At 44.2% G+C, this 25500-nt stretch overlaps 1 protein-coding gene across 3 annotated transcripts in view; it reads right to left on the bottom strand.

Annotated features, from left to right (window-relative positions):
• Positions 1 to 25500, bottom strand: part of card11 (caspase recruitment domain family, member 11) — a 367235-nt gene that overhangs the window by 119337 nt on the left and 222398 nt on the right. For 2 of the 3 annotated variants that reach the window (XM_072480964.1, XM_072480963.1), the window contains exons 7-9: positions 24712 to 24864; positions 17666 to 17791; positions 12523 to 12720 (exon numbers count right to left, since the gene is read on the bottom strand). In XM_072480964.1, the coding sequence (XP_072337065.1) occupies positions 12523 to 12720; positions 17666 to 17791; positions 24712 to 24864 (477 nt within the window). Of the gene's footprint in view, positions 1 to 10487; positions 10527 to 12522; positions 12721 to 17665; positions 17792 to 24711; positions 24865 to 25500 lie in introns of all 3 variants that reach the window. The other variant, XM_072480962.1, reaches the window with a different exon arrangement.

Here is a 25500-nt window from a genome sequence, read left to right as displayed (position 1 = left end):
CTTAAAAAACATCTGCTCCTGGGACAGCATGTTGACATATGGAAGAGGAGGTCTGCCCCGCTGGGCTTCGGGCCTGCGCACTGCCAGATCGGCTGAGGGGGCACGCATGCGCGGGACAGCCAGCATTCTTGAAAGCTGGTTGCAGCTGCCATTTGTAAAAGCCAGTTGCGGCCTTTGGGCACTTCTTCCCGCAATTGGGAATGGCGCGACCGATGGTTCGCGACCCTACCGACATCCGCCCTTGACCCCGCAGGTCGTGACCCTGAGTTTGAAAATGACTGGGTTACATAAGGTAGGGATGGGAGGTGGTGAAACACCCGCATATTGGGGCGGCATGGTAGCACAGTGGTTAGCACTGTTGCTTCACAGCACCAGGGTCCCAGGTTCGATTCCTGCTTGGGTCACTGACTGTGCGGAGTCTGCACGTTCTCCCCGTGCCTGTGTGGGTTTCCTCCGGGTGCTCTGATTTCCTCCCACAGTCCCGAAGGACGTGCTTGTTAGGTGAATTAGAGATTCTGAATTCTCCCTCTGTGTACCCGAACAGGCGCCGGAATGTGGTGACTAGGGGATTTTCACAGTAACTTCATTGCAGTGTTAATGTAAGCCTACTTGTAACACTAATAAAGATTATTATTATTGGACCAGTTGGGCAGAATGGCCTACTTCTGTTCTGCAATTTCTATGTAATTCTGTGCGAGACAAAATCAGATCAGCTGGACTCCCGGGAATATTATTCGCCTTTTGCTTAGTCATTGGCATTTGTGGGATTTTCTATTTGCATGGCAGCTGAGACGAAGCCAGCCAGAGGGTTGTCATGACAACTTGTGGCGGTGGGGTGGGATGGGGGGGGGGGGGGGGGTGGCGGTTTAGGGACGAGGCACTGACAATAATCGGTTTTCCATTACAGAACACTGCAAGCTCTCAGTCGAAGCCGGTGTATCTAAGGCTGCCACTTCGCGGTACAATGCTGCAAGCTTACAAAACAGGCATTTTTCACACACCTACATAAAAAATTGGTTGTCGTCTATTCACCTATTGATGTGCACAGCGTCAGTCAGAGAGGTGGCTTTTGAGTTTGTTAAGTTTATCTGAACATGCTCAGCAGAAGATTGCCAAAAAACATATCAGACTCCTTTAACTACCCATGAGGGGTAATTTTAACCTAATTCACTGGGTGGGAAACCCACTGGAGTGGGCAGGACGGCTGATTTGCACCCTGTCCAATATTACTCTCCATTGTACATGATTCCATCAGTCTCCCGATGGGCTGGCAAAGTTAAAATTGTCTCAACGTATCAGTTACTTTACAGCCAGCATATATTCAGTATAAATTGGGCTGATTCGGCTTTTTACTTCTCATCTCTGCCCCAGAGTAGACAACAACTTGTCTTTGTGGATGTTAAGTGAAAAACAAATCAGTAGATAAGTTTGCCTGGTTAGGGAAAATGATAACAGAAAATGGTAGCTGGGATGCTAAAGTCAGAGAAGTCACAGTTGTTTTAATTTTTCACTTTTCTTTCGACTTCATAAGAGTAAAAGAGGCACTTTTAATTACTCTTATTATTAACCAAATTTGAACTGGGAGAGGGGAAGGACAAAGGATTCAGCAGCAACTGGGAACATCAAAAAGGAAGAGAGAGTATTTGTCGAAAAGGAAACGGAGTGGATGGGTACAGGGCCTCTGCGAACTGTGGAGGTGGAGCATGCTTATGTGACCTGGAGTGAGCAGGGATCGAATATGGGAGATCAATTGTGCAGTAACTGTTTAAGGATTCAATGGTCTAGTATATCCATTGAAAATTAAAAATTCCACCTTGTTTTTTCTCTTCTTTGAAAATTAAAAATCCATCAACTGTTAAGCTAGATGTTCTGGGCTGTGCCCCCCACAGGAGTCATCACGGGCGGAATGGACAATCTGACGGACCATTTAAAGGTCCATTGACATGACGCGGGAAGGTCGGGGTGGGCATGATGGGAAAGTCCCACCCGTTAACTCTGTTCTCTTTCCACAGATGCTGCCAGACCCGCAGAGGTTATCCAGCATTTTCTGGTTTTATTTCAGCCTAAAACTCAGCGCTGTTTAGACATGCCATAATTGTCCATTTTGGGGCCTTAGTTAGCTTTGTCAGGGGAAAATAGAGTATGAGAGTAAGTAACATAAAAACGGACTGTAAAAGTTTCTATATGTACGTGAAGAGAAAAAGATGTGTGTAGACAAATGAGGATCACTTAGAGTCAGAAACAGGGGAATGTATAATAGGGGACAAAGAAATGGCTGAGCAACGTACTTTGGTTCTGTTTTCACAAATTAGGACACAAATCAAATACCAGAAATGTTGGGGAACACAGGGTTTAGTGAGAGGGAGGAACTGAAGGAGATCAATATTAGTAGAGAAATGGTGTTGGGAAATTGATGGGATTGAAGGCTGATAAATCCTGAGGGCCTGATAATCTACACCCTAGAGTACCTCAGGAAGTGGATCTAGAAATAGTGGCTGCATTAGTGGTCATCTTCCAGGATTCTATAGACTCTGGAACAGTTCCTACAGACTGGAGGGTAGCTAATGTAACCCCACTATTTAAAATTGGAGGTAGAAATAAAACAGGAAGCCTGACATCCGTAATGGGGAAAATTCTCAAATCGATTATCAAAGATTTAATAGCAGAGCACTTAGAGAATAGTGGTAGGATCGGACAGTCAGTGTGGATTTAAGAAGGGGAAATCATGCTTGATAAATCTACTGGAATTCTTCGAGAATGTAACTAGCAGAGCTGACGAGGGGAGCCAGCAGACGTGATATATTTGGACTTTCAGAAGGCTTTGGACAAAGTCCCGCATAAGAGATTAGCATGTAAAATTAAAGCGTATAGTATTTGGGGTAGTGTATTGAGATGGATAGAAAACTGGTTGGCAGACAGGAAACAAAGAGTAGGAATTAACGGGTCTTTTTCAAATTGGCAGGCAGTGACTAGTGGGATACCGCAGGGATCGGTGCTGGGACCCCAGCTATTCACAATATATATATATAATGACTTAAATGAGGAAATAAAATGTAATATCTCCAAATTTGCAGTCAACACCAAGTTGGGAGGGAGGGTGAGCTGTGAGGAGGATGCAGAGATCCTTCAGTGTGATTTAGACAAGTTGAGTGGGTGGGCAAATGAATGGCAGATGCAGTATAATTTGGATAAATGCAAGGTAGCACTTAGGTAGCAAAAACGAGAAAGCAGATTATTATCTGAATAGCCATGAATTAGGATAGGGGAATATGCAACAAGACCTGGGTGTCCTCATACATCAGTCACTGAAGGTAAGCATACAGGTACAACAGGCGACAATGAAGGCAAATTGTATTTTGGCCTTCATAGCGAGAGGATTTGAGTACAAGAGCAGGGATGTCTTGCTGCAATTAAACACGGCATTGGTGTGGCCACACCTGGAATATTTTGTGCAGTTTTGGTCTCTTTATCTGAGGAAGGATGTTCTTGCTCCAGAGGGAATACAGCGAAGGTTTACCAGACTGATTCCTGGGATGGCGGGACTGACATATGAGGAGAGATTGAATTGGTTAGGATTGTGTTCGCTGGAGTTCAGAAGAATAAGGGGGGATCTCGTAGAAACCTATAAAATTCTAACAGGAGTAGACAGGTGGATGCAGGAAGGATTTTCCCGATGGTGGGTGTGTCCAGAACCAGGGGTCATAGTCTGAGGATATAGGGTGGGCCATTTAGGACAGAGATGTGGAGAAATGTCTTCAGCACAGAGAGTGGAGAGCCTGTGGAATTTGTTACCACAGGAAGTAGTTGAGGCCAAAATATTGCATGTTTTCAAGAAGCAGTTAGATATAGCATTAGGCTATTGAGTCAGATGATCAGCCATGATCATAATGAATGGCGAAGCAGGCTCGAAGGGCCAAATGGCCTTCTCCTGCTCCTTTCTTCTATGTTTCTCTGACCAAAAGCTTGACCGGGGATCGCCAGAATTTCGTGAAGATGAAGGAAGCCTTAAGAACAAGAAAAATCAAGCTTGCAACAAGCAAAAAGCTGATAAGATGCGACATTCTTTTTGTTTTAATATTTCCAATTACGGGGCAAATTAGCGTGCCTAATCCACCTACCATGCACATCTTTGGGTTGTGGGGGTGAGACCTACGCAGACACAGGGAAAATGTGGCAAACTCCACAGAGACAGTGACCGGGGTGGGGCTGAGGTCGAACCCAGATCCTTGGCGCCGTGGGACAGCAGTACTAACCACTGTGCTACCATGCCGCCCCTAGATGCGACATTCTACCCAGTCGTTTGCATGCCGACAAAAACTAGATAATAAGTAAAGATCGATGGAATGCGATGCTTTGAAATGTAAATGTTAAAAATTCCAAATGCAGACTTCCAGACAAATGTAGAGGTGCTTGAAATTGCAAGAGCAAACAAAGTGATGTCCAGGAAAGAAAATGTCAGCATTTTGGCCACTTGAACAGAGTTAAAAAGCGACAGAGATCTCATCTAGAGGGTACAATGGAAGGCAGCAAAAAGCGGGGTCAGCCTAGGCGTAGTTGGATGATGGACATCACAGAGCATTTGCAGACAAGCTAGCTAGATGTGTGAGGGTGACACAAGGCAGAGGAGCATAACATACCATGACAGCAGATCTCCTGGCAGGAGTAGCTACAAGCAGCATCAGCAACAACATTTATGCACTGTGCTATGAATTGCACACCCATTGAGACCAGATGACAGCCTGGCAATGCATTGAAACACCCAGTAAACATTCAGCCGGATAGGTTCAACAATCTCCTTACGCACATACTGACAGTTGGTTAAAAAAAGTGGGACAAGAGATTCCCCTTGTAAAGGACGGCGCCTCTCTCCCGTTGCAAACTAGCACAAGGTTAATTTGTTCAGGAGAGACCTTTAGACCAGTGGAGCTGTTCATTGAAGCATCACATCAAAGCTGAGTTGCTAACATCCCCTTGGCCTACCCCAGCTTTGACTGCAGCTGAATGCAAGTAGATGTGTAAGCAGTTTAATGAAAATACTTATTCCTGAATCAGGGATTCTGAAAAATGAACAATTTGACTTCTTTGCATTACTGCGTTGAAAGTAAGTCCACTGTGTCCCCCACCCCCAAAAAACACTCCACCCTACCCCCAAACTAGTCAATGGTGAAATCCAGAATGTTTTTTTTTTAGTTACTCAACGCAGTCAAAATTTTTTTAGGACACAGTAACTATTAAAAGGAGCGTAACACTATCCAAGGCATTGAAGTCCAATTGATTGGCACCCCATCCATGGCTTAAATCTCCCCTCCTCTACCAATGGTGGATTGTGGCTCCACTCGGGCACTATCTAAGAGTCAGAGCACAATGTTAACACATTATAAATAGAGAGGGAGGGTGAAGATTTGGCAAGTGTGGACTGGTCAAACTGAAATTTAGACTTAAAACTGAGAATTTTGGGTGAAAAAAGGATATTTATTTTAAAAAAAATTTAGAGTACCCAATTATTTATTTTTTCAATTAAGGGGCAATTTAGAGTGGCCAATCCACCTAACCTGCACATCTTTTGGGTTGTCGGGGTGAAACCCACTCAGACATGGGGAGAATGTGCAAACTCCACACGGATAGTGACCCAGGGCCGGGATTCGAATCTGGGTCCTCAGCGCTGCAGTGCCAGTGCTAGCCACTGTGTGCCAACCCCCCAAAAAGTATACTTATTCAGATTTTTCATCTTAGAGAATTACACAACAAAGTTACAAAATAATGCATCCCCAAAATTAGGAAGAAGGAAACAAATGGCTTAATTTACAGCAGTACAGAGTGGAACAGGAGAATGATGTCACAATCGGCTTGATACACTCATTAGACAGGATTAGGTACTCATAGCCCCATCAGAGACTGAGGGAAAGGTCATAAAAACATGGCAAAACGGTGCAACCCCCCCCACAATCACCACAAAAAAATCATGATGAGTCTCTCGTGCCGCAATCAGGTGTGCACCCAACATACATCCCCTGGATTCCAACAGTGCCAAAGGCACCGCTGATCCTCACAGCCTCCTGTCCATGGATACTAGACCCATCTGCACTGATGTGGAAGCCAAGAGCAGATTCATCTGTACAAAAACAAAATCTAATGCACAAACTACCCTCAGGGGAGTTACACATACCACACAACGCAATAAACCCTAATCCATGCGCTGGGCACAACCAATCCGTGCCATCGGCACAACCAAAATCATTCCAGACCAATGTGAAGTGAGAACGGGTATTAATTGGTGATCGGGCGGAGAATCCCTTCCGACACCCAAATCGGGGGTGGTGCCGGTTTGAGAGTCTCCGCCCCCTCCAAAATGGCGCCACTGCATCGCGCCATCGCAACGGCGTTGGTGCGATGCTCCGCCCGGGAGGGGCCGAGTTCCCGACCGCGCAGTTGACGTGTGGCCTGAGTGGTCGGGAACCTGGAGAGGCGGCTACGGACTGTGTTCAGCGCCGCCACAATCGGGGGGGGGGGGGGGGGAGAATCTGTAAGGGCTGGGGGAACTGGTGGGGGGGGGGGGTCACCAGAGGATGACCTGTGGGGTCGCATTTGGCGGGCCGGGTCCGATGCCATGTTGTACAGTGTGATCGCTGCAGGCATTTGCCATGCGCATGCATGGCCATGGATCCAGCCATTCTTCGGCCATTTTGGGCGTGGGAGCCAGGAGTTTCACCTAGCCCTTCACCGGCCCCGGAATTGGTGAGGGTTCGGCGCCGATTTTGGTATCGTAAAACGCCCATGAATTCTCCATTTCATCCAGCACTTAGAAATGGAGAATCCAGCCCATAGGCTCTTCAATTCAATAACTTAAAAAGAAACAAAATAAATAATTTGTGCAAAAAAGAAAACGAAACGTGAAAAGGATTAGCTTTCACGGTGGGGCTTTCCTCAAGTTAAGTGAGGACTGAACTAACCCTAACAATCCAACCACCCACCCATCTTCCCCCACCCCAGCCCCACTCAGGGGAGTAAAACGGTGCACAAATCGCATTCCTCATAATTGGCTCAATATAATTGTGCTAAATCAGGATAATCCATGATACAAGCCATCACACTCACATGTCGCACCTTCCTGCAGGAAAAAACAATGATCAACAGGGAGTAATGTCCAGGATTACAGAGGAACCGCAGGAAAATTTATCAGATAAAGACATCTTCCATGTTGCACAAGAAGATGGAGGATAACACAGGATCAACAAACACTCTTCTGGATCTCCCACGGATTCCCAGTGTGCGATTGAACCAAATGGAAACTATATCTCATAGAGAGTGTTTTTAACCGTGTGCTTCCCAGTGCTCTCACAGTGCAGAGAATCACAACGCTATCTAATGGGACTCCAGTTAGAGACGGTGCCTCAGTGGGGAACCCACGGCCGAGGACACACTTAGTCCCGTTTCCTGCACTGAGGAGCCCCGCTCGCCGAAACTCCTCAATGAAGGGAGAGATCGGTGTTCCCATCTCTCGACACTCGAACCCCATCAAGGTCCCTAACTCTCCTCGAAAGGGGTCCTTGTCCTCTCCCCCTCACAAGCACAGTGCACCGTCGGGCTCAATCACCAGTGCACAGAAAATGCCAGCGTGGTACCTTGGCACTGCCAGCCTGGCCACTTGAACAGTGCCAGGCTGACACCCAGGTGGCACTGCCAGGGTGTACAGGTGGCACCAGCAGTGCCAGGGTACCACCATGCCCAGAAGGCATTCACGTGGGGACCTCCAACCCGTTCGTGTAGACCAGTACTGAATGGCACTTGCCCGAAGTCTCCAAGGCGCAGGCGATAGATCCCAATGTCTTGGTTCCTCAGGGAACTGCATATTAGAGCGAGACTAGCTGTCTTGTTCTAGTGGGGTGGCACGGTGGCACAGTGGCTAGCACTGTTGCTTTACAGTTCCAGGGTCCCAGGTTCGATTCCCGATTTGGTTCACTGTCTGTGTGGAGTTTACATGTTCACCCTGTGTCTGCATGGGTTTCCTCCTGGTGCTCCGGAGTTCCCTCCCACAAGTCCCAAAGGGCATGCTTGTTAGGTGAATTGGACATTCTCCTTCCGTGTACCTGAACAGGCACCGGAATGTGGCGACAGGCGGATTTTCACAGTAACTTCATTGGGGTGTTAATGTAAGCCTACTTGTGACAATAAAGATTATCATCATTATTACATGCAGATTTGCCTAAAGGTGCATATCCCACAATGGCGAGCCGGGTATCCCGAGAGCAGGGTTTCCCAGCATTTACCCGCCACATGCTTTTCGGGCGCAGAGCCTATCTGCCCACTGCACCAACTTGAAGTCCTTTTGAAGTTCTACATTGTCCTCTTCAGAATTTACAATATTTCCAAGTATTGGTGTCACCCGCAAACTTTGAAATTATCCCCTGCACACCAAGCTCGATCATTAATTTACATCAGAAAAAGCAGGGGTCCCAATTCCGACCCCTGGGGAACTTCACTATAATCCTTCTTCCAGACGGAAAAAAATCCATTGACCATTCGTCTCTACTTTCTATTATTCAGTCAATTTTGTATCCAGTTGTTGCTGTTCCTTGTGGTCCATGAACCGTAACTTTACTCAGTCTGTTGTGTGGCACTGTACGGAATGCCTTCTGAAAGCCCATGTACTCCACATCAACAGCATTACCCTCATCGACCCAGTCTGTTTTTTAAAAACATGCAAATGGAAAGAATACATAGCCAAGAAAGGCATCAAGGGGTGGCACAGTGGCGCCAGGGACCTGGGTTCGATTCCGGCCTTGGGTGACTGTGTGGAGTTTGCACCTTCTCCCCATGTGTGTGGGTTTTTTCTGGGTGCTCTGGTTTTCTCTCACAGTCCAATGATGTACAGGTTAGGTGCATTGGCCATGATAAATTGCTCCTTACTGTCCAGGGATGTGCAGGTTAGGTTATGATAATAGGATGGGGTATGTGGGCAGCTGAGTGGACCTGGATAGAATGTTCTTTTGGAGGGTTGGTGCAGACTCGATGGCCGAATGGCCTCCATCTGCACCGTAAGGATTCTATGATTCTATAATGTTGTTTTGCTCATCAATTTTTTTGTTCACATTGTACCCAATGACAGCCCTAAGCAATTCAAAGTCAGGTACAGCATGAGCCACATATAACAGAAAGACCTGCATTAACCTGACAATATGTCTATGCTAGAAAAAATACTTTACAAGTTACATGCTGCTTGATGAGCAAGACCTTTTTGAACTCTCCTAGATTAAGTTTTCACTTGTCAAAAATGGTTACTTGAACTTTAAACAGAGAAAATGAATCTTCTGATGGAACAAATATGGTTCTGGAATCTTAGGAAGCCATTTGTTCCATCGTCCCTGTACCAGCTCGCTGTAACAGTCACTCAGCTTGTCCCACTTTCCCACATTTTCCCTGTAGCCCTACAATTATTTTCTCTTTCGATATTGAACAATCAATTGCCTTCTGGAAACCATTACTGAACCTGCCTCCACCCCTCAGACATTCTTGTGGTGCATGATGGGGTGGGGGGGGGGGGGCACGTCATGAGGGATGAAAACTGTAACAAACGATGAAGAATGCAACGCAGCAAAAGGTTAACAGAAAAGGAAATATTGAAGCAGAAATAAAACAATACACAAGGCAAGTTTCACTTTACAGTTTAACCAGGCCGCAGGTTACCTCTAACTTGTCAGTAAGATATCCCCAGTCCTGCGATAGGGTGCAAAATGGTTCCTGTGCTTGAATGCTTGTTAAATTGTAATTTAACATTTCGAAATTCTAAAGCACATCCCATGATGTCCCAAAGCACTTTGGCCAGGATTTTGGGGCCCCTTGCAGCGGGTTTACTGCCGGGTTCACCGAGGCGGTTCACCATTGGCTGCCGGCGAGACGAAGTCAAAGGTCATTTGCATTTCTCACCGGCCACACTGCCAGAGAACTTGCCGCAGGGGGCGGGGGCATCTGCAACGGGACCTGAAGATCCTGTTGGCAGGAAGGGCTGGAAAATCCCAGCCTTTATATCCAAATATTCGAAATAGACATTATAGGAAACACAGCAACCAATTTACACACAGTTAGATCCCACAGACAACAACAAGATAAATGATGAGATAATTTTTGGAAGTGCTGTTAGTTTCGGGATAAATATTGGCAGGAATCATCCCCTGCTTGTCTTCGAAATATCGTGGAATCTGTTACATCCACCAGAGAGGGCAGAAATGGCCTGGGTTTAGTATCTCATTTGAAAGACAGCACTTCCAAAAATTTGCTTTGTACTTCACTAAAGAAGTACTGGATTTTCCTTTTGGGAGACTATGTTCTCCCGCTGGAGCTGGATCGCTTGTGTTTCGCACTGGCGCTAGGAGCGGCGCCCACAAGCGATTCAGCCTCCTCAACCAGGCAAATTTCTGCATGCCGCGGATTGCAAGGGATTCCACCTCATATTCCACTGTCAGGCCAATGTACATCGAAAAGACGCTCACCAGGAAGTATTTATATGAATCAGTCTGGTGGAATAATATCTGAAAAGAAAAAGGTCAGTATAATGGGGTATAGTGAGACCAGGGCCCAGTGATGTCTTGACAGCATATATCCAACAATACACCCAATCTGACACTCGTATCTGGCTTTGTCAGCAGCAGAAATCATCCTCTCATGGCAAAATATTTAACTGCAGGGGTGATGACATAACTCCTATCTCCTATTGTACCTCACTAAAACCCTAGGTTACTGAACCTACCCAACTGAAGATAATCCATAGATATAAAGATCCATAATTCTATAATCCCTAACATAATCTATAATCCCCACAGAGCAGGAGGCCAGTCAGTCCATCGAGTCTGCACCAAACCTCCAAAACAGCACTCCACCTAGACTTGCTCCCCCTCCCTATCCCCATAACCCCGTGCATTGATCATGGCCAATCCAAGTAACCTGCACATCTTTGCACTATGTGAGGACACCGGAGCACCTGGAGGAAACCCACGCAGACACGGGGAGAACATGCATAAGACCACAAGGCATAGGAGCAGAATTAGGCCATTCTGCCCATCGAGTCTGCTCCGCCATTCAATCATGGCTGATATGTTTCTCATCTCCATTCTCCTGCCTTCGCCCCATAACCCCTGATCACCTTATTAATCAAGAATCTATCTACCTCTGTGTTAAAGACACTCAGTGATTTGGTCTACACAGCCTTCTGCGGCATAGGGTTCCACAGATTCACCACCCACTGGCTGAAGACATTTCTCCTCATCTCAGTTTCAAAGGTTCATCCTGTCAGTCTGAGGCTGTGCACTCTGATTCTAGTTTTTCCTAGTCATGGACCACGCTATCTAGGCCGCTCAGTATCAAACTCCACACAGTCACCCAACCCTCCAATCAAATCCCTGGCTCTGTGAGGCAGCAGTATTAACCACTGGGCCACCATGTCGCCAGATGGGAGAGCTTTGTTTTCTCCTCGTTTTGCTCTTTATCTGAAAGTGGTTGTTCATATTTCAGGGTGCTCTTTATTTTCAGGATGTGGGCTTTGCTGGCAACACCAGGATTCATTAACGATCCCTTAAAAAGGTGAGCTGCTTTCTTGAATCACTGCAATCAGTGGTGAAGGTACTCTCACGGGCTATTAGATAGGGAGTTACAGGCTTTTGAGCCAGTGACATTGACGGAATGGTGGCTTCTGCCCAAGTCGGAACAGTGTGTGACTTGAAGGAGAACTTGGAGGTGATAGTGTTTCCATATACCTCCTGTCCCATGCGTCAAGGTGGTGGAGGAGCTGCTGAAGAAGCATTATTGAAGTGTATCCGCCGATAGTACACAGTCGGGCCACGGTGCACCAATGGTGGAGGAAATGTCTGTTTAAGGTGGTGTAAGGTGATACAAGTGGGCTGCTTTGTGCTAGATGCCTTTGGGCCAGTGTAGAGTATTCCTGATGTGCCTAGTAATTGTTAAGGAGTCAGGAGCTGAGTCATTCATTAAGTGTTGAATATCCAACCTCTGACCGGATCTTGTTGCCACTGCATTTATGTGATTGCTCCAGTTCAGTTTCTGGTCAATTTCAGACTCCCAAGTGAGGCCTTGTAATGGAATTGAATGCAACTATTTTTCATACGTAAACCTGGGCATTGAGGGTGAGCAGAGTAGAATGGCTTCTTCGGCCACAATTGCTTAAACCCACAATCTCTGCCAACTAGAAGGATAAGGATAGCAGAGGCACGGGAACACCACCAGGTTTCCCTCCACCCACCATCCTGATTTGGATGTGTCGCACTGTTTTCCTCTTTGTTGCTGGGTCAAAATCCTGAAAGCCCTTCCAAAACAACAGAGTGGATTTACCTGCACTACACAGATTGCACCAGTTTAAGAAAGCAACTAACTACCACCTTCTCAAGAACAACTTGGGATGAATAATAAATGGTTGCTTGCCAACAACATGCACAAGAATTCCTATATCACTGGTTACGCTGAATCATTGCGTTATTAGGTGGCTGAAGAAAATATGTCAGTTGAAACACTCACCTGGTCTGCCGACAAGGTGTCCTTGGACATTCGCCGGAGTTTTGATTCTAAGGCTACGATTTTCCCTTCTTTCCTGACAATCTGAATCTGGAGCTCATCATTCTTTTCCTCCAGTTCCCGGATTTGTTTGCGATATTTATCTTTGTCAATCAGACATTGTGAGAACTGTGTCTGGGCTTCATCTCGGGATCTGAATGCCTGGAAGGAGTGCAATAATTAGAATGTGTGAAATATACACACACGCACGCACACTGCATGCCACAATGCATTTACTGGCTTTTGAAGCTAATAAGAGCTTTCAGGCAAAGTAATAAAAGGCTCTTTATGAAAGAGCTGTGATACGTGAAAAGGAATGTAGGTTTAATCTGTTAGAAATTATCTTCAAACCTGCAGCGCATGTGTGAATGAGGAAGGTTACAGTACAATGAAGAGAAGAGCAAATATTCTAAAATACCTTGGCTATAAAGAGATAGCCATTAGACTGTAATAAAATATAATAGATATTTAGGTCTCAAGACATTTTTCATTACACTTTTTCTCTCCTCTATTTTTTTCTCCTTTTTCATTAACGGGTATCTTCAGCTCTCTTTCATCATTCCCAAGCGGCCATTCTTCATTGGGACTGGAGAGCAGGCAATTCAACCAAGGCATCCATCACAGCTGCATCCTGTTTATTCCTGTTCTTGCTTCAGTCAAGTGGGACTCATGACTAATTTCTCCCTACCTATGAATGTTGACCCAAAAGGATATGTGCCCATCTAAGCTATGCTGAATCATACAGCGAGCAGTAGGTTTGAACCTAGGATCATACAATACCGGGCCAATTAGATCTTTTGAGACGGATATTGATAGATTATTGTTAATTAAGAGTATCAAGGATTATGGAGCCACAGCAGGTGAATACAGTTCTGGTACAGATCAGTCATAAATTAATTGATCAGCAGAGAAGGCCTGAGCGACAGAATGGCCTATTCCTCAGTTTCCTATGCTATCCAGTGCACTTATATATTATTAGTGCTCTCCCATTCTCTTTAAAGGCTTAGCAAATTCTGTCAGTAGTAAGTACTCATTTATTTGAATTGTCATTGGGAAAAATTATGCCTCCAACCTTTTAGGTGATCACTTCATATTGATTACATGTTAGCTCGTGTTGAAGTTCACTATTGCTCCGAAAGGTTATCTGGAACCTGCTCCATTAACTTCTCCGGCGATTTGCCTTCAGTCAGCATTAACTTCTGCTAACTCAGTGGCCTCGGGACGGTAACCAAACTTGTCTGAAGCAGCAACTCAAAGTAAATCAGTGCAGCTACTCAGGCTCCAGATATAAGTCCTGTCACTGAAGCATTTTTTCATGCAAGAAAAGACTCATAACGACAGATCCCTTTAGGGATGAAATTACTCTTAGTGCAATTAAAACAAATTCCAGCTGTCAGACGAGTTTGCTTGAGTACCTTCATTTAATTAAACCACATTGATCCAGGTCTCTCCTGCTGTTGCACCACAAATTTCCCACATTACAACAGTGACTATACCTCAAAAGTACCTCATTGGCTATGAAGCACTCCGGGAGGTTGTGACCATGAAAGGTATTGTGCAAATGCAAGTATTTCCTTTTACTTTTTACGGGGAAGTAATGAACATGATTGAAATCTAGCTGAGGAAGACATGAGCAAGAGAACCGATGTTGATGTAGCTCAGAAAGTTAAAAGGTTGACTATCATTACTTGTACAAAGAGCAGACAATTACAATTCGATTGGTGAGGTCTTGAGTTTCTATAGGGAGGTGAGTGGACGGTGCCCAGTGGGAATTCAACTTTGAACAAGAACAAAGAACAAAGAAATGTACAGCACAGGAACAGGCCCTTCGGCCCTCCAAGCCCGTGCCGACCATGCTGCCCGACTAAACTACAATCTTCGACACTTCCTGGGTCCGTATCCCTCTATTCCCATCCTATTTTTGTATTTGTCAAGATGCCCCTTAAATGTCACTATCGTCCCTGCTTCCACCACCTCCTCCGGTAGCGAGTTCCAGGCACCCGCTACCCTCTGCATAAAAAACTTGCCTCGTACATCTACTCTAAACCTTGCCCCTCTCACCTTAAACCTATGCCCCCTAGTAATTGACCCCTCTACCCTGGGGAAAAGCCTCTGACTATCCACTCTGTCTATGCCCCTCATAATTTTGTAGACCTCTATCAGGTCTCCCCTCAACCTCCTTCGTTCCAGTGAGAACAAACCGAGTTTATTCAACCGCTCCTCATAGCTAATGCCCTCCATACCAGGCAGCATTCTGGTAAATCTCTTCTGCACCCTCTCTAAAGCCTCCACATCCTTCTGGTAGTGTGGCGACCAGAATTGAACACTATACTCCAAGTGTAGCCTAACTAAGGTTCTATACAGCTGCAACATGACTTGCCAATTCTTATACTCAATGCCCCGGCCAATGAAGGCAAGCATGCCATATGCCTTCTTGACTACCTTCTCCACCTGTGTTGCCCCTTTCAATGACCTGTGGACCTGTACTCCTAGATCTCTTTGACTTTCAATACTCTTGAGGGTTCTACCATTCGCTGTATATTCCTTACCTGCATTAGACCTTCCAAAATGCATTACCTCACATTTGTCCGGATTAAACTCCATCTGCCATCTCTCCGCCCAAGTCTCCAAGCAATCTAAATCCTGCTGTATCCTCTGACAGTCCTCATCGCTATACGCAATTCCACCAACCTTTGTGTCGTCTGCAAACTTACTAATCAGACCAGTTACATTTTCCTCCAAATCATTTATATATACTACAAAGAGCAAAGGTCCCAGCGCTGATCCCTGTGGAACACCACTGGTCACAGCCCTCCAATTAGAAAAGCATCCTTCCATTGCTACTCTCTGCCTTCTATGACCTAGCCAGTTCTGTATCCACCTTGCAAGCTCACCCCTGATTGGTCGAGGAAGGGAAATGTAGTGCACTGGGCCCGCCAATTATACAGGCCACCTGGTTTCGTAGGCCTCGGAAATCGGGACGCCATGGATCTTTCGCTACACTGGGGAGTTCCGGCGAGCAGATCTCTCCACTGTACAAAATGGGACTATGTGCAGTCTCAGTCGCTTGTTCCCCGTTTCCCCTGCTCACTCACGGACTCTGTTGCCTTTAGGGAGAATCGTGCCGAGTCTATGCCACCGCCTCTCAAGTGTGTGGGAGCGTGTGAGAGAGAGAGAGAGAGAGAGAGAGGGAGAGGGAGAGAGAGAGAGAGAGAGAGTGTGAGTGAGTGAGTGAGTGAGAGGGAGCTCCTGGTAGTGATAGTGAGCACCCTGGGCTGGATTCTCCATCTCCGTTTCACCGGCAGCGCAGTCACGGCCACAGATTCCCGATGGCGTTTGGGTGCCCATAATCAGAAACCCCATTGGTTGGCTACTGGGCGGAGAATCCTGTTGCGTGTGGCGGGCACCAAAAAGCCGGATGCGGTGGGACGGAGAATCCCACCCCTTGGCCGCAATTCAATGGAAACATTTCTAAGTTTATTTGTGGCGGGTTTTTCGAGTTCCCCACCGCTTTCCAATGACATTTCGGGCTGGATTCATCTGCCCCGCCCGCCGGAAGATCTCTACGGGCGGGACGCGGACCATGGAAAGATCCATTGACCTCGGGCAGGAAATTCCGGTCACCAGGCAGTAGCGGCCGGAGAATCCCGCCCTTTGGACCCTGGGGAGTTTCTCACTGTTTTTTCCCACAATTAGAAACTTTTTCAGCACTGGGGAGCTGAACTCAGAGATTGGGCCTCCATTTTGAAAGGGTGCCCCGATCTCCAAGTGAGCTTGTGGGTTCCCCCCCCCACCCACGGGAAATGTCATCCCCCCACACCTCCAAGTGAGGACACCCCGCTATGGACTCCCTGGGGACACCCCTTCAGGTCCTCCAGCCTTCTTAAGCAGCCCCCTTTCCAGGACCTCCACCCTCACCCCCCAATCTCCCAGAGGCCCCTATTTACCTGCCGTGCACATCCCCATCCTTTGAACCCCCCATCCACTCTTGCTTCATGGGCACGGTTCCCCTCGGTTGACCCTTGGCAGTGCCACCGTGGCACCCTTGCACTGCCACCCTGGCAGTGCTCCAGCCAGCTTGGCAGTGCCACCCAGGTACCTTTCCAGTGCCAGGGTGCCAGTGCCAAGATGGCCATGTTCCAGGGGCCACGCTGCACTGATCCTGACCACCCAGGGGCATCCAACGACCCGGCAGACTCCTCGGGTGCCGTTCTGCCTGGTTAATGTTCTTGGAGACCAGTACTGATCGGCGCCTGGCTGCAGTCTCGCTGGGGAAGCTGGTGAATCAAAGGAGGCCGGTACATCCCGGTTAGGTAGGCCTTAAGTAGGTTTCAGACCTACCTCAGCAAGCGACGTTTGGTCACACCCCTTTTGAGCAGAGTTCCGATTCCGACGCCTCGTGGGACTTGGTGCATCTCGCGAGGCATGGAGGCTGCCGGGAGGCCAGTTGGAGGCTTCACCTAGGATTCACCGGCCACTTTATGCACTCGCTGAGCGCTATGCAGCCAGAGAATCGCGCTCAGAGTCTGGAAATGAGCCGGGCAAGCACAATTCGACTCTCTCACACTCAAATTGTCATCGTTGTTAATTACTCATTTTTAAAAATATCAGTTTATTGCTCTGACATTGCTTATTGCTTTATTTTTGCTCAGCATAGTGATTATTTTATTCATAACTCAACATTTTATTGAAATTCAATTTTAATATTGTGCCAAACCTCATCTTTCCTAAATTTGCTATCGGCCCCCAGTGAGGAAAAATTGAAATGTGGTTCCTCGCACAAAAAGGTTGGTCCAAGGCCCAGGTTATGATCGAAGAGTCACTTTATTTCACAAGAGGCAACATAATTGACCAGCATTCTGTTGAAAGCAGTATTTATTACATTATAAAAACTTCACTATTTGCCTTGATATATCAAAACAATAAAAAGGCATTCCTGTATATCTCTCAAGACACATTAAACCTTGAAAATGTATGTTCACTTTTATACCTTTACAACCAATGGATTATTGTAATCAAAGTCAAGTAAACAATTTATATTGAAGGAAAATGTCCAGTCCACACTTGGTACATTTCATGTCCTATTAAAAGAAAATGTTATCCAGACCTGATCTCGCTCCTTTTCTACTTCCTCCAGCTGAAACATGATAGTGTTCATCCGATGCTTGTACATTTCACAGTCTTTAACCAATGTTGAACATTTCAGCTCCAAATCCTCTTTCTCCTCCAGATACTGAAATAGGTCACAAATCACAACCAGTAACAATTCATCTTTAAGCAATAAAGACACAGTGATTTCAGATTTATAACGTGCCAACACCTATTATTTGATGCCATGGTGTGTTGACGTGATAATTGTTGGAGTGTTGTGTCATGTGAGAGTACCTTTAAGAAATGGGTGTTTACTACTGCAGTGATGTCAGAGAGTGGGTGGAGGTGGGCTGTCTGTCAGCTTTTTACTTTCATTTTTGATCAGACTACAGACGGTGTTTTAGTTTCGTTTTCAGAGCTGGATAGCTGCAGTCACAGCCAGAAGGTATATGAATCTCTCCCTGTAATCTAAAGACTGTAAATTGGTCCTGGTGGTTTAAAACTAATAACAGTAGTGACTTTAACCTGATGTGCTTCTGGTAAAAGGTGTTTTAAGTCATATGGATGTTAAAAGGAAAGCTTAAAGGATTACTTAGTGTTGTATTCTTTGGGGGTCACATTTGAATTAATGGTTGCTAAGATATTCACTGTATGTTTTAAAAGATTAACTTGAGTTCATAGACTAAACATTGTTTTAATTTAAAAGTACTGCAAAGCTCTGTTTGCACCATACCTGTAGAGTGGACCGTGTGCGCCCCATAATCACAATCTATTAAAAGTCATGGGTCAGGTGAACTCCATGATACACTTTGGGGTTCTCTAAACCCAGGCTCATAACAAATTGGGGGCTCGAGGGGGATAAAAGTCTATCTATTGGATTGGCTTAATGAACTTAAAGACAGTGAGGGGTGATCATATTGTGGGTGCTTTTCCGGTGTGGTATTCTAGTTTAAGTGGGGAGTGTGTTGTGGACAATGGCTCTTTCAGAGGCTCTGAAGTTTTTGGGGGTGGAGACAGTCACCCGCAGTACCTTATGAACAGAGACTAAAAGCAGACTGTTAGATTTGGCAAAACATTGCAGTTAACATTACCTGACAAAATGCGAAAAGATGAGGTAATTATGGCGGTGGCTAAGCATTTAAAGTTACCTGAGATACAGTTTGACTCATTGGAAATAGAAAAAATTCAGTTGCAAATTGAACAAATGGAACATGAGAAAGAATTAAAACAGCTTGAATACGAAAGAGAGAGAGAGGAAAAAGAGAAAAAGAAAGAGAACGAAAGAGAGAGGAAAAAGAAAGAGAAAGAGAAAGAGAGAGAGAGAGAGGAAAAATAGAGAAAAGAGAGGAAAACAGAAAGAATAGCCCAAGCAGAACAAAAGGAAAGAGAAAGGGAGATACAGATCAGGGAAAAAGATACGAGAGAGAGTTTGAACTTCAGAAAATGGCCATGAAACATGAGTCAGTTAAAATTGGCAGGCGTAAAGGGAAACTTGCAGTTGGTGGATAGTGATGAGGATAGTGAGAAAGAACGTCAAAGTCGAAGGCTTGGTGGGGATCTATTTAAATATGTCCAAGCATTGCCAAGGTTTGATGAGAAGGAGGTAGATGCCTTTTTCATTTCATTTGAGAAGGTAGCTAAACAAATGAAATGGCCACAGGACATGTGGGTATTACTCATTCAAATAAAGCTGATATGTAGGGTGAGTGAAGTGTTTGCATCACTACTGGAGGAGTTATCTGGGTCGTATGAGGAGGTGAAAAAAAATCCATTTTAGGTGCATATGAACTAGTGCCTGAAGCCTACAGACAAAGGTTTAGAAATTTAAGGGAAGAATTTGGTCAAACATACATGGAGTTTGAAAGGACCAAACAAGAGTAATTTTGATAGGTGGATAAGGGCTTTGAAAGTAGACCAAACGTATGAAGCTCTCAGATAAATTATACTTTTCGAGGAGTTTAAAAATTCAATTCCTGATGTAGTGAGAATTCATGTGGAAGAGCAGAGGGTTAAAACTGCGAGATTAGCAGCAGAAATGACACATAATTATCAATTAGTTCATAAATCAAAGCTTGGTTTCCGACATCAGTTTCAGCCTGTGAGGGATAAAAACTGGGGACATGAGAAATACTCAAGTGGTAAAGGTAAAGGTGATCTGATGAGAGATACTAAGGAGAGTGTACCTCAGATTAAAAAAGAAATCCAGGAGGGTGGAAAAGAAATGAAAAATTTCCAATGTTGGTGGTTGAAGAAAAGCACTGGGAAGGCTGATGTGGTAAAACAGGATAAGACAGTGGGGTTTGTTAAAGTGGTAAAGGAAAGCCCAAGTGAAGCGAAGGAGGTGCAAAAGATTGTACAGCTTGATCAAGAGGTGATTGATAAGAAGGTGCCAGATCTCTTTAAAGAATTTACTTGTTTGGGAAAAGTTTACTCATGTGTATCAGGAGGAGCAGGTAAAGAAGTCACAATTTTAAGAGATACGGGAGCTAGTCAATATTTAATGGTAAGAGATGTAGTTTAGGAAGAATGTTGCCAGAAATGGTGGTAATATGTGGAATTCAGGGTGAGAGGAGTAGTGTTCAATTATATAAGATAAGGTTGGAAAGTCCAGTGAAGAGTGGTGAAGTGGTAGTAGGAGTAATAGAGAAACTATCTTGTCCAGGAATACAGTTTATCTTGGGTAATGATATAGCTGGATCGCAGGTTTGAGTGATGCCTACTGTGGTTGATAGCCAGTGGAAAATCAGACAACTGAAGTGTTGAAGGACGAATATCCCGGGATTTTTCCGGATTGTGTAGTAACAAGGTCGCAAAGTCAAAGGTTAAGACAAGAGGAGAAATCAAAGGGTGAAGATGAAGTGGAAGTGCAATTATCAGAGACGATTTTTGATCAGATGATTGAAAAGAACAAGAACAGGTGGAGGATGAGGCAGATATTTTTAGTTCAGGAAAATTGGGGGAGTTACAACAAAAAGATGTAGAAATAAAACAGATGTATCAGAAAGCATACACGGAAGTGGAATCTGAGTGTATACCAGAGTGTTATTACCGTAAAAGTGATGTCTTGATGAGAAAATGGAGACCTTTACATATGCAGGCAGATGAAAAGTGGGCAAAAGTTCATCAAGTAGTATTGCCAGTAGGGTATAGAAAGGAGGTGTTGCAAGTTGCACATGAAATACCAGTGGGAGGTCATTTGGGAATAAGGAAAACTCAAGCTAAAATCCAGAAACATTTTTATTGGCCTGGACTACATAAAGATGTAGTTAAATTTTGTCAATCATGTCACACATGTCAAGTGATAGGGAAACCTCCAGCAGTGATAAAACCAGCGCCCTTAATACCCATTCCAGCATTTGAGGAACCTTTTACTCTTTTACAAGAGTCCTAATTGATTGCGTAGGACCGCTTCCTAAAACGAAAAGTGGGAATCAATATCTTCTGACTATAATGGATGTGTCTACTAGGTTTCCAGAGGCCATTCCAGTACGTAATATTATAGCTAAAACGATTGTGGAGGAGTTACTTAAATTCTTTACTAGATATGGATTACCCACAAAAATACAATCGGATCAAGGATCGAATTTTACCTCAAGGTTATTCAAAGGAGTTATGGCTAGCTTAGGAATAAACAATTTAAATCAACTGCATACCATCCAGAATCGCAGGGAGCGTTAGAAAGGTGGCATCAGACATTAAAGACAATGTTGAGGGCTTATTGTCAAGATTATCCAGAGGATTGGGATAAAGGAATTCCATTCGTACTGTTTGCAATTAGGGATGTACCTAATGAGTCAACCAAATTCAGTCTTTTTGAACTAATGTTTGGTCATAAAGTAAGAGGACCACTTAAACTGATTAAGGAAAAATTGGTGAGTGAGAAATCGGAAATTACATTATTGGATTATGTGTCAAATTTTAGGGAACGATTAAATAGAGCAGGTGAATTGGCTGGATAACATTTAAAAGTTGCACAAAATGTGATGAAATGGGTCACGGACAAGAAATACAAAGTTCGTAGTTTTGCCAGGGGAGATAAAGTTTTAGTGTTGTTATCAGTGATAGATGAACCCTTAAAAGCAATGTTTTGTGGACCTAACCAGATTGAAAAGAAAATAAGTGAGGGGAATTATGTGGTAAAAACACCAGATAGAAGGAAGACTCACCGAGTGTGTCATGTGAATAAGCTTAAAAGGTACTTTGAAAGGGAAGGAGAGGAAAAGGAGGTTTTAATGATTCTAATTTAAAGTGATGATCCAAATCCAGATGACTGTGAATATGGCATACCTCAAATTAAATTGGAAAACGAGGATGTTCTTAAAAATTGGGATAAATTGTTGAGTTACCTGCCAGAGGAAAAGAGAACTGACCTGAAAGAGTTATTGGTATCACATGGGCATGTTTGTAGAGATAAATTGTGAAGTATTAAAATGGCTATACATGATGTAGATGTGAGAAATGCTGTTCCTATCAAACAACATCCATATAGACTTAACCCTTTACAATTGGCACAGGTTAACAAAGAGTATGCTGAAGAATGGCATAATTGAAGTGGGTTGCAGCCAATGGAGCTCACCCATAGTGATGGTACCAAAACCAGAGGGTACCCAATGGTTGTGTGTGGACTATAGAAAGATTAATGTAGTTACAAGAACGGACTCTTCCCACGTTTGGAGGATTGCATTGAGAAAGTGGGACAATAAGCTTTTATTTCCAAACTGGATTTACTTGAAGGTTACTGGCAGGTACCTTTATCCGAAAGGGCGAAGGAGATTTCAACTTTCGTGACTCCAGATGGTATATACCAATTCAAAGTTATGCCATTTTGCATGAAAAACGCCTCAGCCACCATTTCAACGGTTAACTAACAAAGTCGTTTCTGGATTACCCAATTGTGCGGTATACATCGACGATCTGGTAATTTTCAGCCAGACATGGAAAGAACATTTGAAACATCTGATCATCTGATGGAGTTATTTGATCGACTTCAGGAGGCGGGTTTGGTGATAAACCTAGCCAAAAGTGAATTTGGAAAAGCCCAAGTCACTTTCCTTGAGGAGTTTTCAATAGCCTCAAGACGCTGGGAAATAATGCGATTTCTTGGCATGAGTGGATTTGATCGAACATTTGTGCAAACGTTTTGTAGGGTGATTGCTCCACTGATGGACTTGCTGAAGAAACGTCAAAAATTGCAATGGACAGTGGACTTTCAACTGGCATTTAACTGCCTGAAAGCTGTGATAACCAATGTTCCTTTGTTGGAGAATTACAAGGGACTCTTGTGATCAGATTGAACTAAAGTATCTGACTTTAAAGAGAAATGCCGGGGTAGCAAAATGGACGGATCATGCAGAGACCTTCTTTTTCAAAGAGACTGTCAATTGCGAAGGATTTCAGTTGGAGGGAGAAGAACAAAAAAAAAATGGTCTATATTATTATACCTGTTTGCGTGTGTTGTTTTTTGAACCGAAAAAGTATATTTACTGTGTGCATTTCTTAAAGAATGGTGAAAAGGTGAAAAATGAAACCATCCTTGATGTTGATGGTTTATTTTTTTTTCTTGGGTGGAGGTGTTATGTGAGAGTACCTTTAAGAAATGGTTGTTTATAAATGGGTGTGTATATAAATATCTGTAGTGAGAGTACCTTTAAGAAATGGGTGTTTACTATTCAGTGATGTCAGAGAGTGGGTGGAGCTGGGCTGTCTGTCAGCTTTTTACTTTCATTTTAAGGCAGGCTGCAGGGTATGTTTTAGTTTAGTTTTCAGAGCTGGATAGCTGCAGTCACAGCCAGAAGGTGTATGAATCTCTCTCTGTCATCTGAAGACTGCAAATCAATCCTGGTGATTTAAAACTAATAACAGTAGTGACTTTAACCTGATGTGCTTCTGGTAAAAGGTGTTTTAAGTTGTATGGTTGTTAAAAGGAAAGCTTAAAGGATTACTTAAGTGTTGTATTCTTTGGGGGTTGTATTTGAATTAATGGTTGCTAAGATGTTCACTGTATGTTTTAAAAGGTTAACTTGAGTTCATAGAATAAACATTGTTATAATTTAAAAGTACTGTAAAGCTCTGTTTGCACCACACCTGTAGAGTGGACCGTGTGCTCCCCATAACCACAATCTATTAAAAGTCATGGGCCAGGTGAACTCCATGATACACTTTGGGGTTCTCTAAACCCTGGCCCATAACAGTTGTTAGACATGATAATTGACATAATCTGGTGACTTTCAGTAATTGCAGCAACATGCAACATTTACCCACCGAATGCAGGTCTCCATGAGCGACAGGCAGTGCCGGCACAGAGCTTGCAGCTGATTTGCACATGCAACAGAGCGTTTAGGTCAGTTTGATCATAATTAGTCTCAACGATAACATTTTACAGTGAATGCATTGTGTCAGATGTCCTCACTGCACTCCTGCACTGCAGTGAGAACTGGACTAGATATCAGCGACACATAGAGTGCCAGAGAAATTCCATCATCCTCCAGATTCAACGGGAGGACCATCGAACAAACACGTGTCCTTCTTGACACCAGCTCCACAAACATTCAAGAAAAACTTCTGCTAAAATCAACTTCGATGGACTGGACACCCGAGCCCGGGTGGCCGAAAATTACCTCGAGGCCCTGCTAGATCCTGCTTTCCCAACTTTCAAATGGCCAACTGAGGAACGACAAAGAAAATGTTTCAAAGGTACTCTGAAGCTCTCCTTGAAGTGAATCAGCATCATTAATGACTGGTAGGAGCTTCTTACCAATTGTTCAAAATAGCAACAACTTGTCCATCAAAGCTGCATCACCCTTTGAATCATATCTTTAATGAGGCAGAGCAGCATCAGAGAAGGAAAGAATAGGAAGCAGATCCTACACTCCAGATTCCACTACCACATTGGACGTCCTACCCCACATGTCCAAAGATCTGTGGGTGCAGAGTTGGCCTGTTTAGTCATACAAGGACCCATGGCAGAAACTCTTGACCCTGATTAGGTGTCATCTGGGGATCACGGTACAGTTGAACATTGTGTCCAAGCTTCACTGTCCAAATCTCTTCTGGCTGCCTTACCTTATCCCGGAGCTCCTCTGCTTGTCTGTTCTCCTCCTGTAGGTTGAAAATCTTGCTGACGAGGTCTTGTCTGTCTTCCAGAGCTTCCTGCCGATCGTGCTCCAAGATGTCAAGGATTGCCTTTTCAGAGTCGGGTAAACTCCGTTTCCCAGCCTATGTAAGGAAGTAAAACAATTAATACAATTACATTTGGAATGGATAAGGTATTAATTCAAAGAAATAAGAACAGTATGGGAGAAAACATGACATGTATTCTTTAGCCAATTCCTTGCAGATTACCTGCACACATTTCCAGGTGCCTTATATTCACAAGTAGAGCAGCTAAACCTTAATAAAAGTATAGTTTGAGATTTGTTCATGTGCTATAGATTCATTTGACTGTTCTATGGCAATATATACAATGCTTCTTCAGTTGGATTCATTGTTTCAATGTACTTCATATCTTAATTACATTAAATAACCATTTTAGCATGAGTTTCAAGTCCAGGTAAATATATAACAAATGAACATGGACATTTCAATAACAATTCTCTTCGGAAGTTATCAATTTGTCTGATTGTGCTGACATTAGGTACCCAATTTTCTCAATCACAGGTTTGCACCTTCCCCAAATCAATGTTGCGAAAACCATTTGGGAAAGGGGATAAATGTAACTTTTGCTGAAAGTGTAAAGTGGGCGATATCAAATCGATATAGACTTTTCCCCATTTTCCAGTCTATCGACTTCCAAACATCAGCAGAGGGGTAGAACGGGCGATTTATCCAATGTCATCCACTTTACACGATAGC

This window comes from Scyliorhinus torazame, chromosome 17, assembly GCF_047496885.1.
Source record: "Scyliorhinus torazame isolate Kashiwa2021f chromosome 17, sScyTor2.1, whole genome shotgun sequence".
Taxonomy (NCBI): domain Eukaryota; kingdom Metazoa; phylum Chordata; class Chondrichthyes; order Carcharhiniformes; family Scyliorhinidae; genus Scyliorhinus; species Scyliorhinus torazame.
This window is presented reverse-complemented; position numbering and strand designations above follow the sequence as displayed.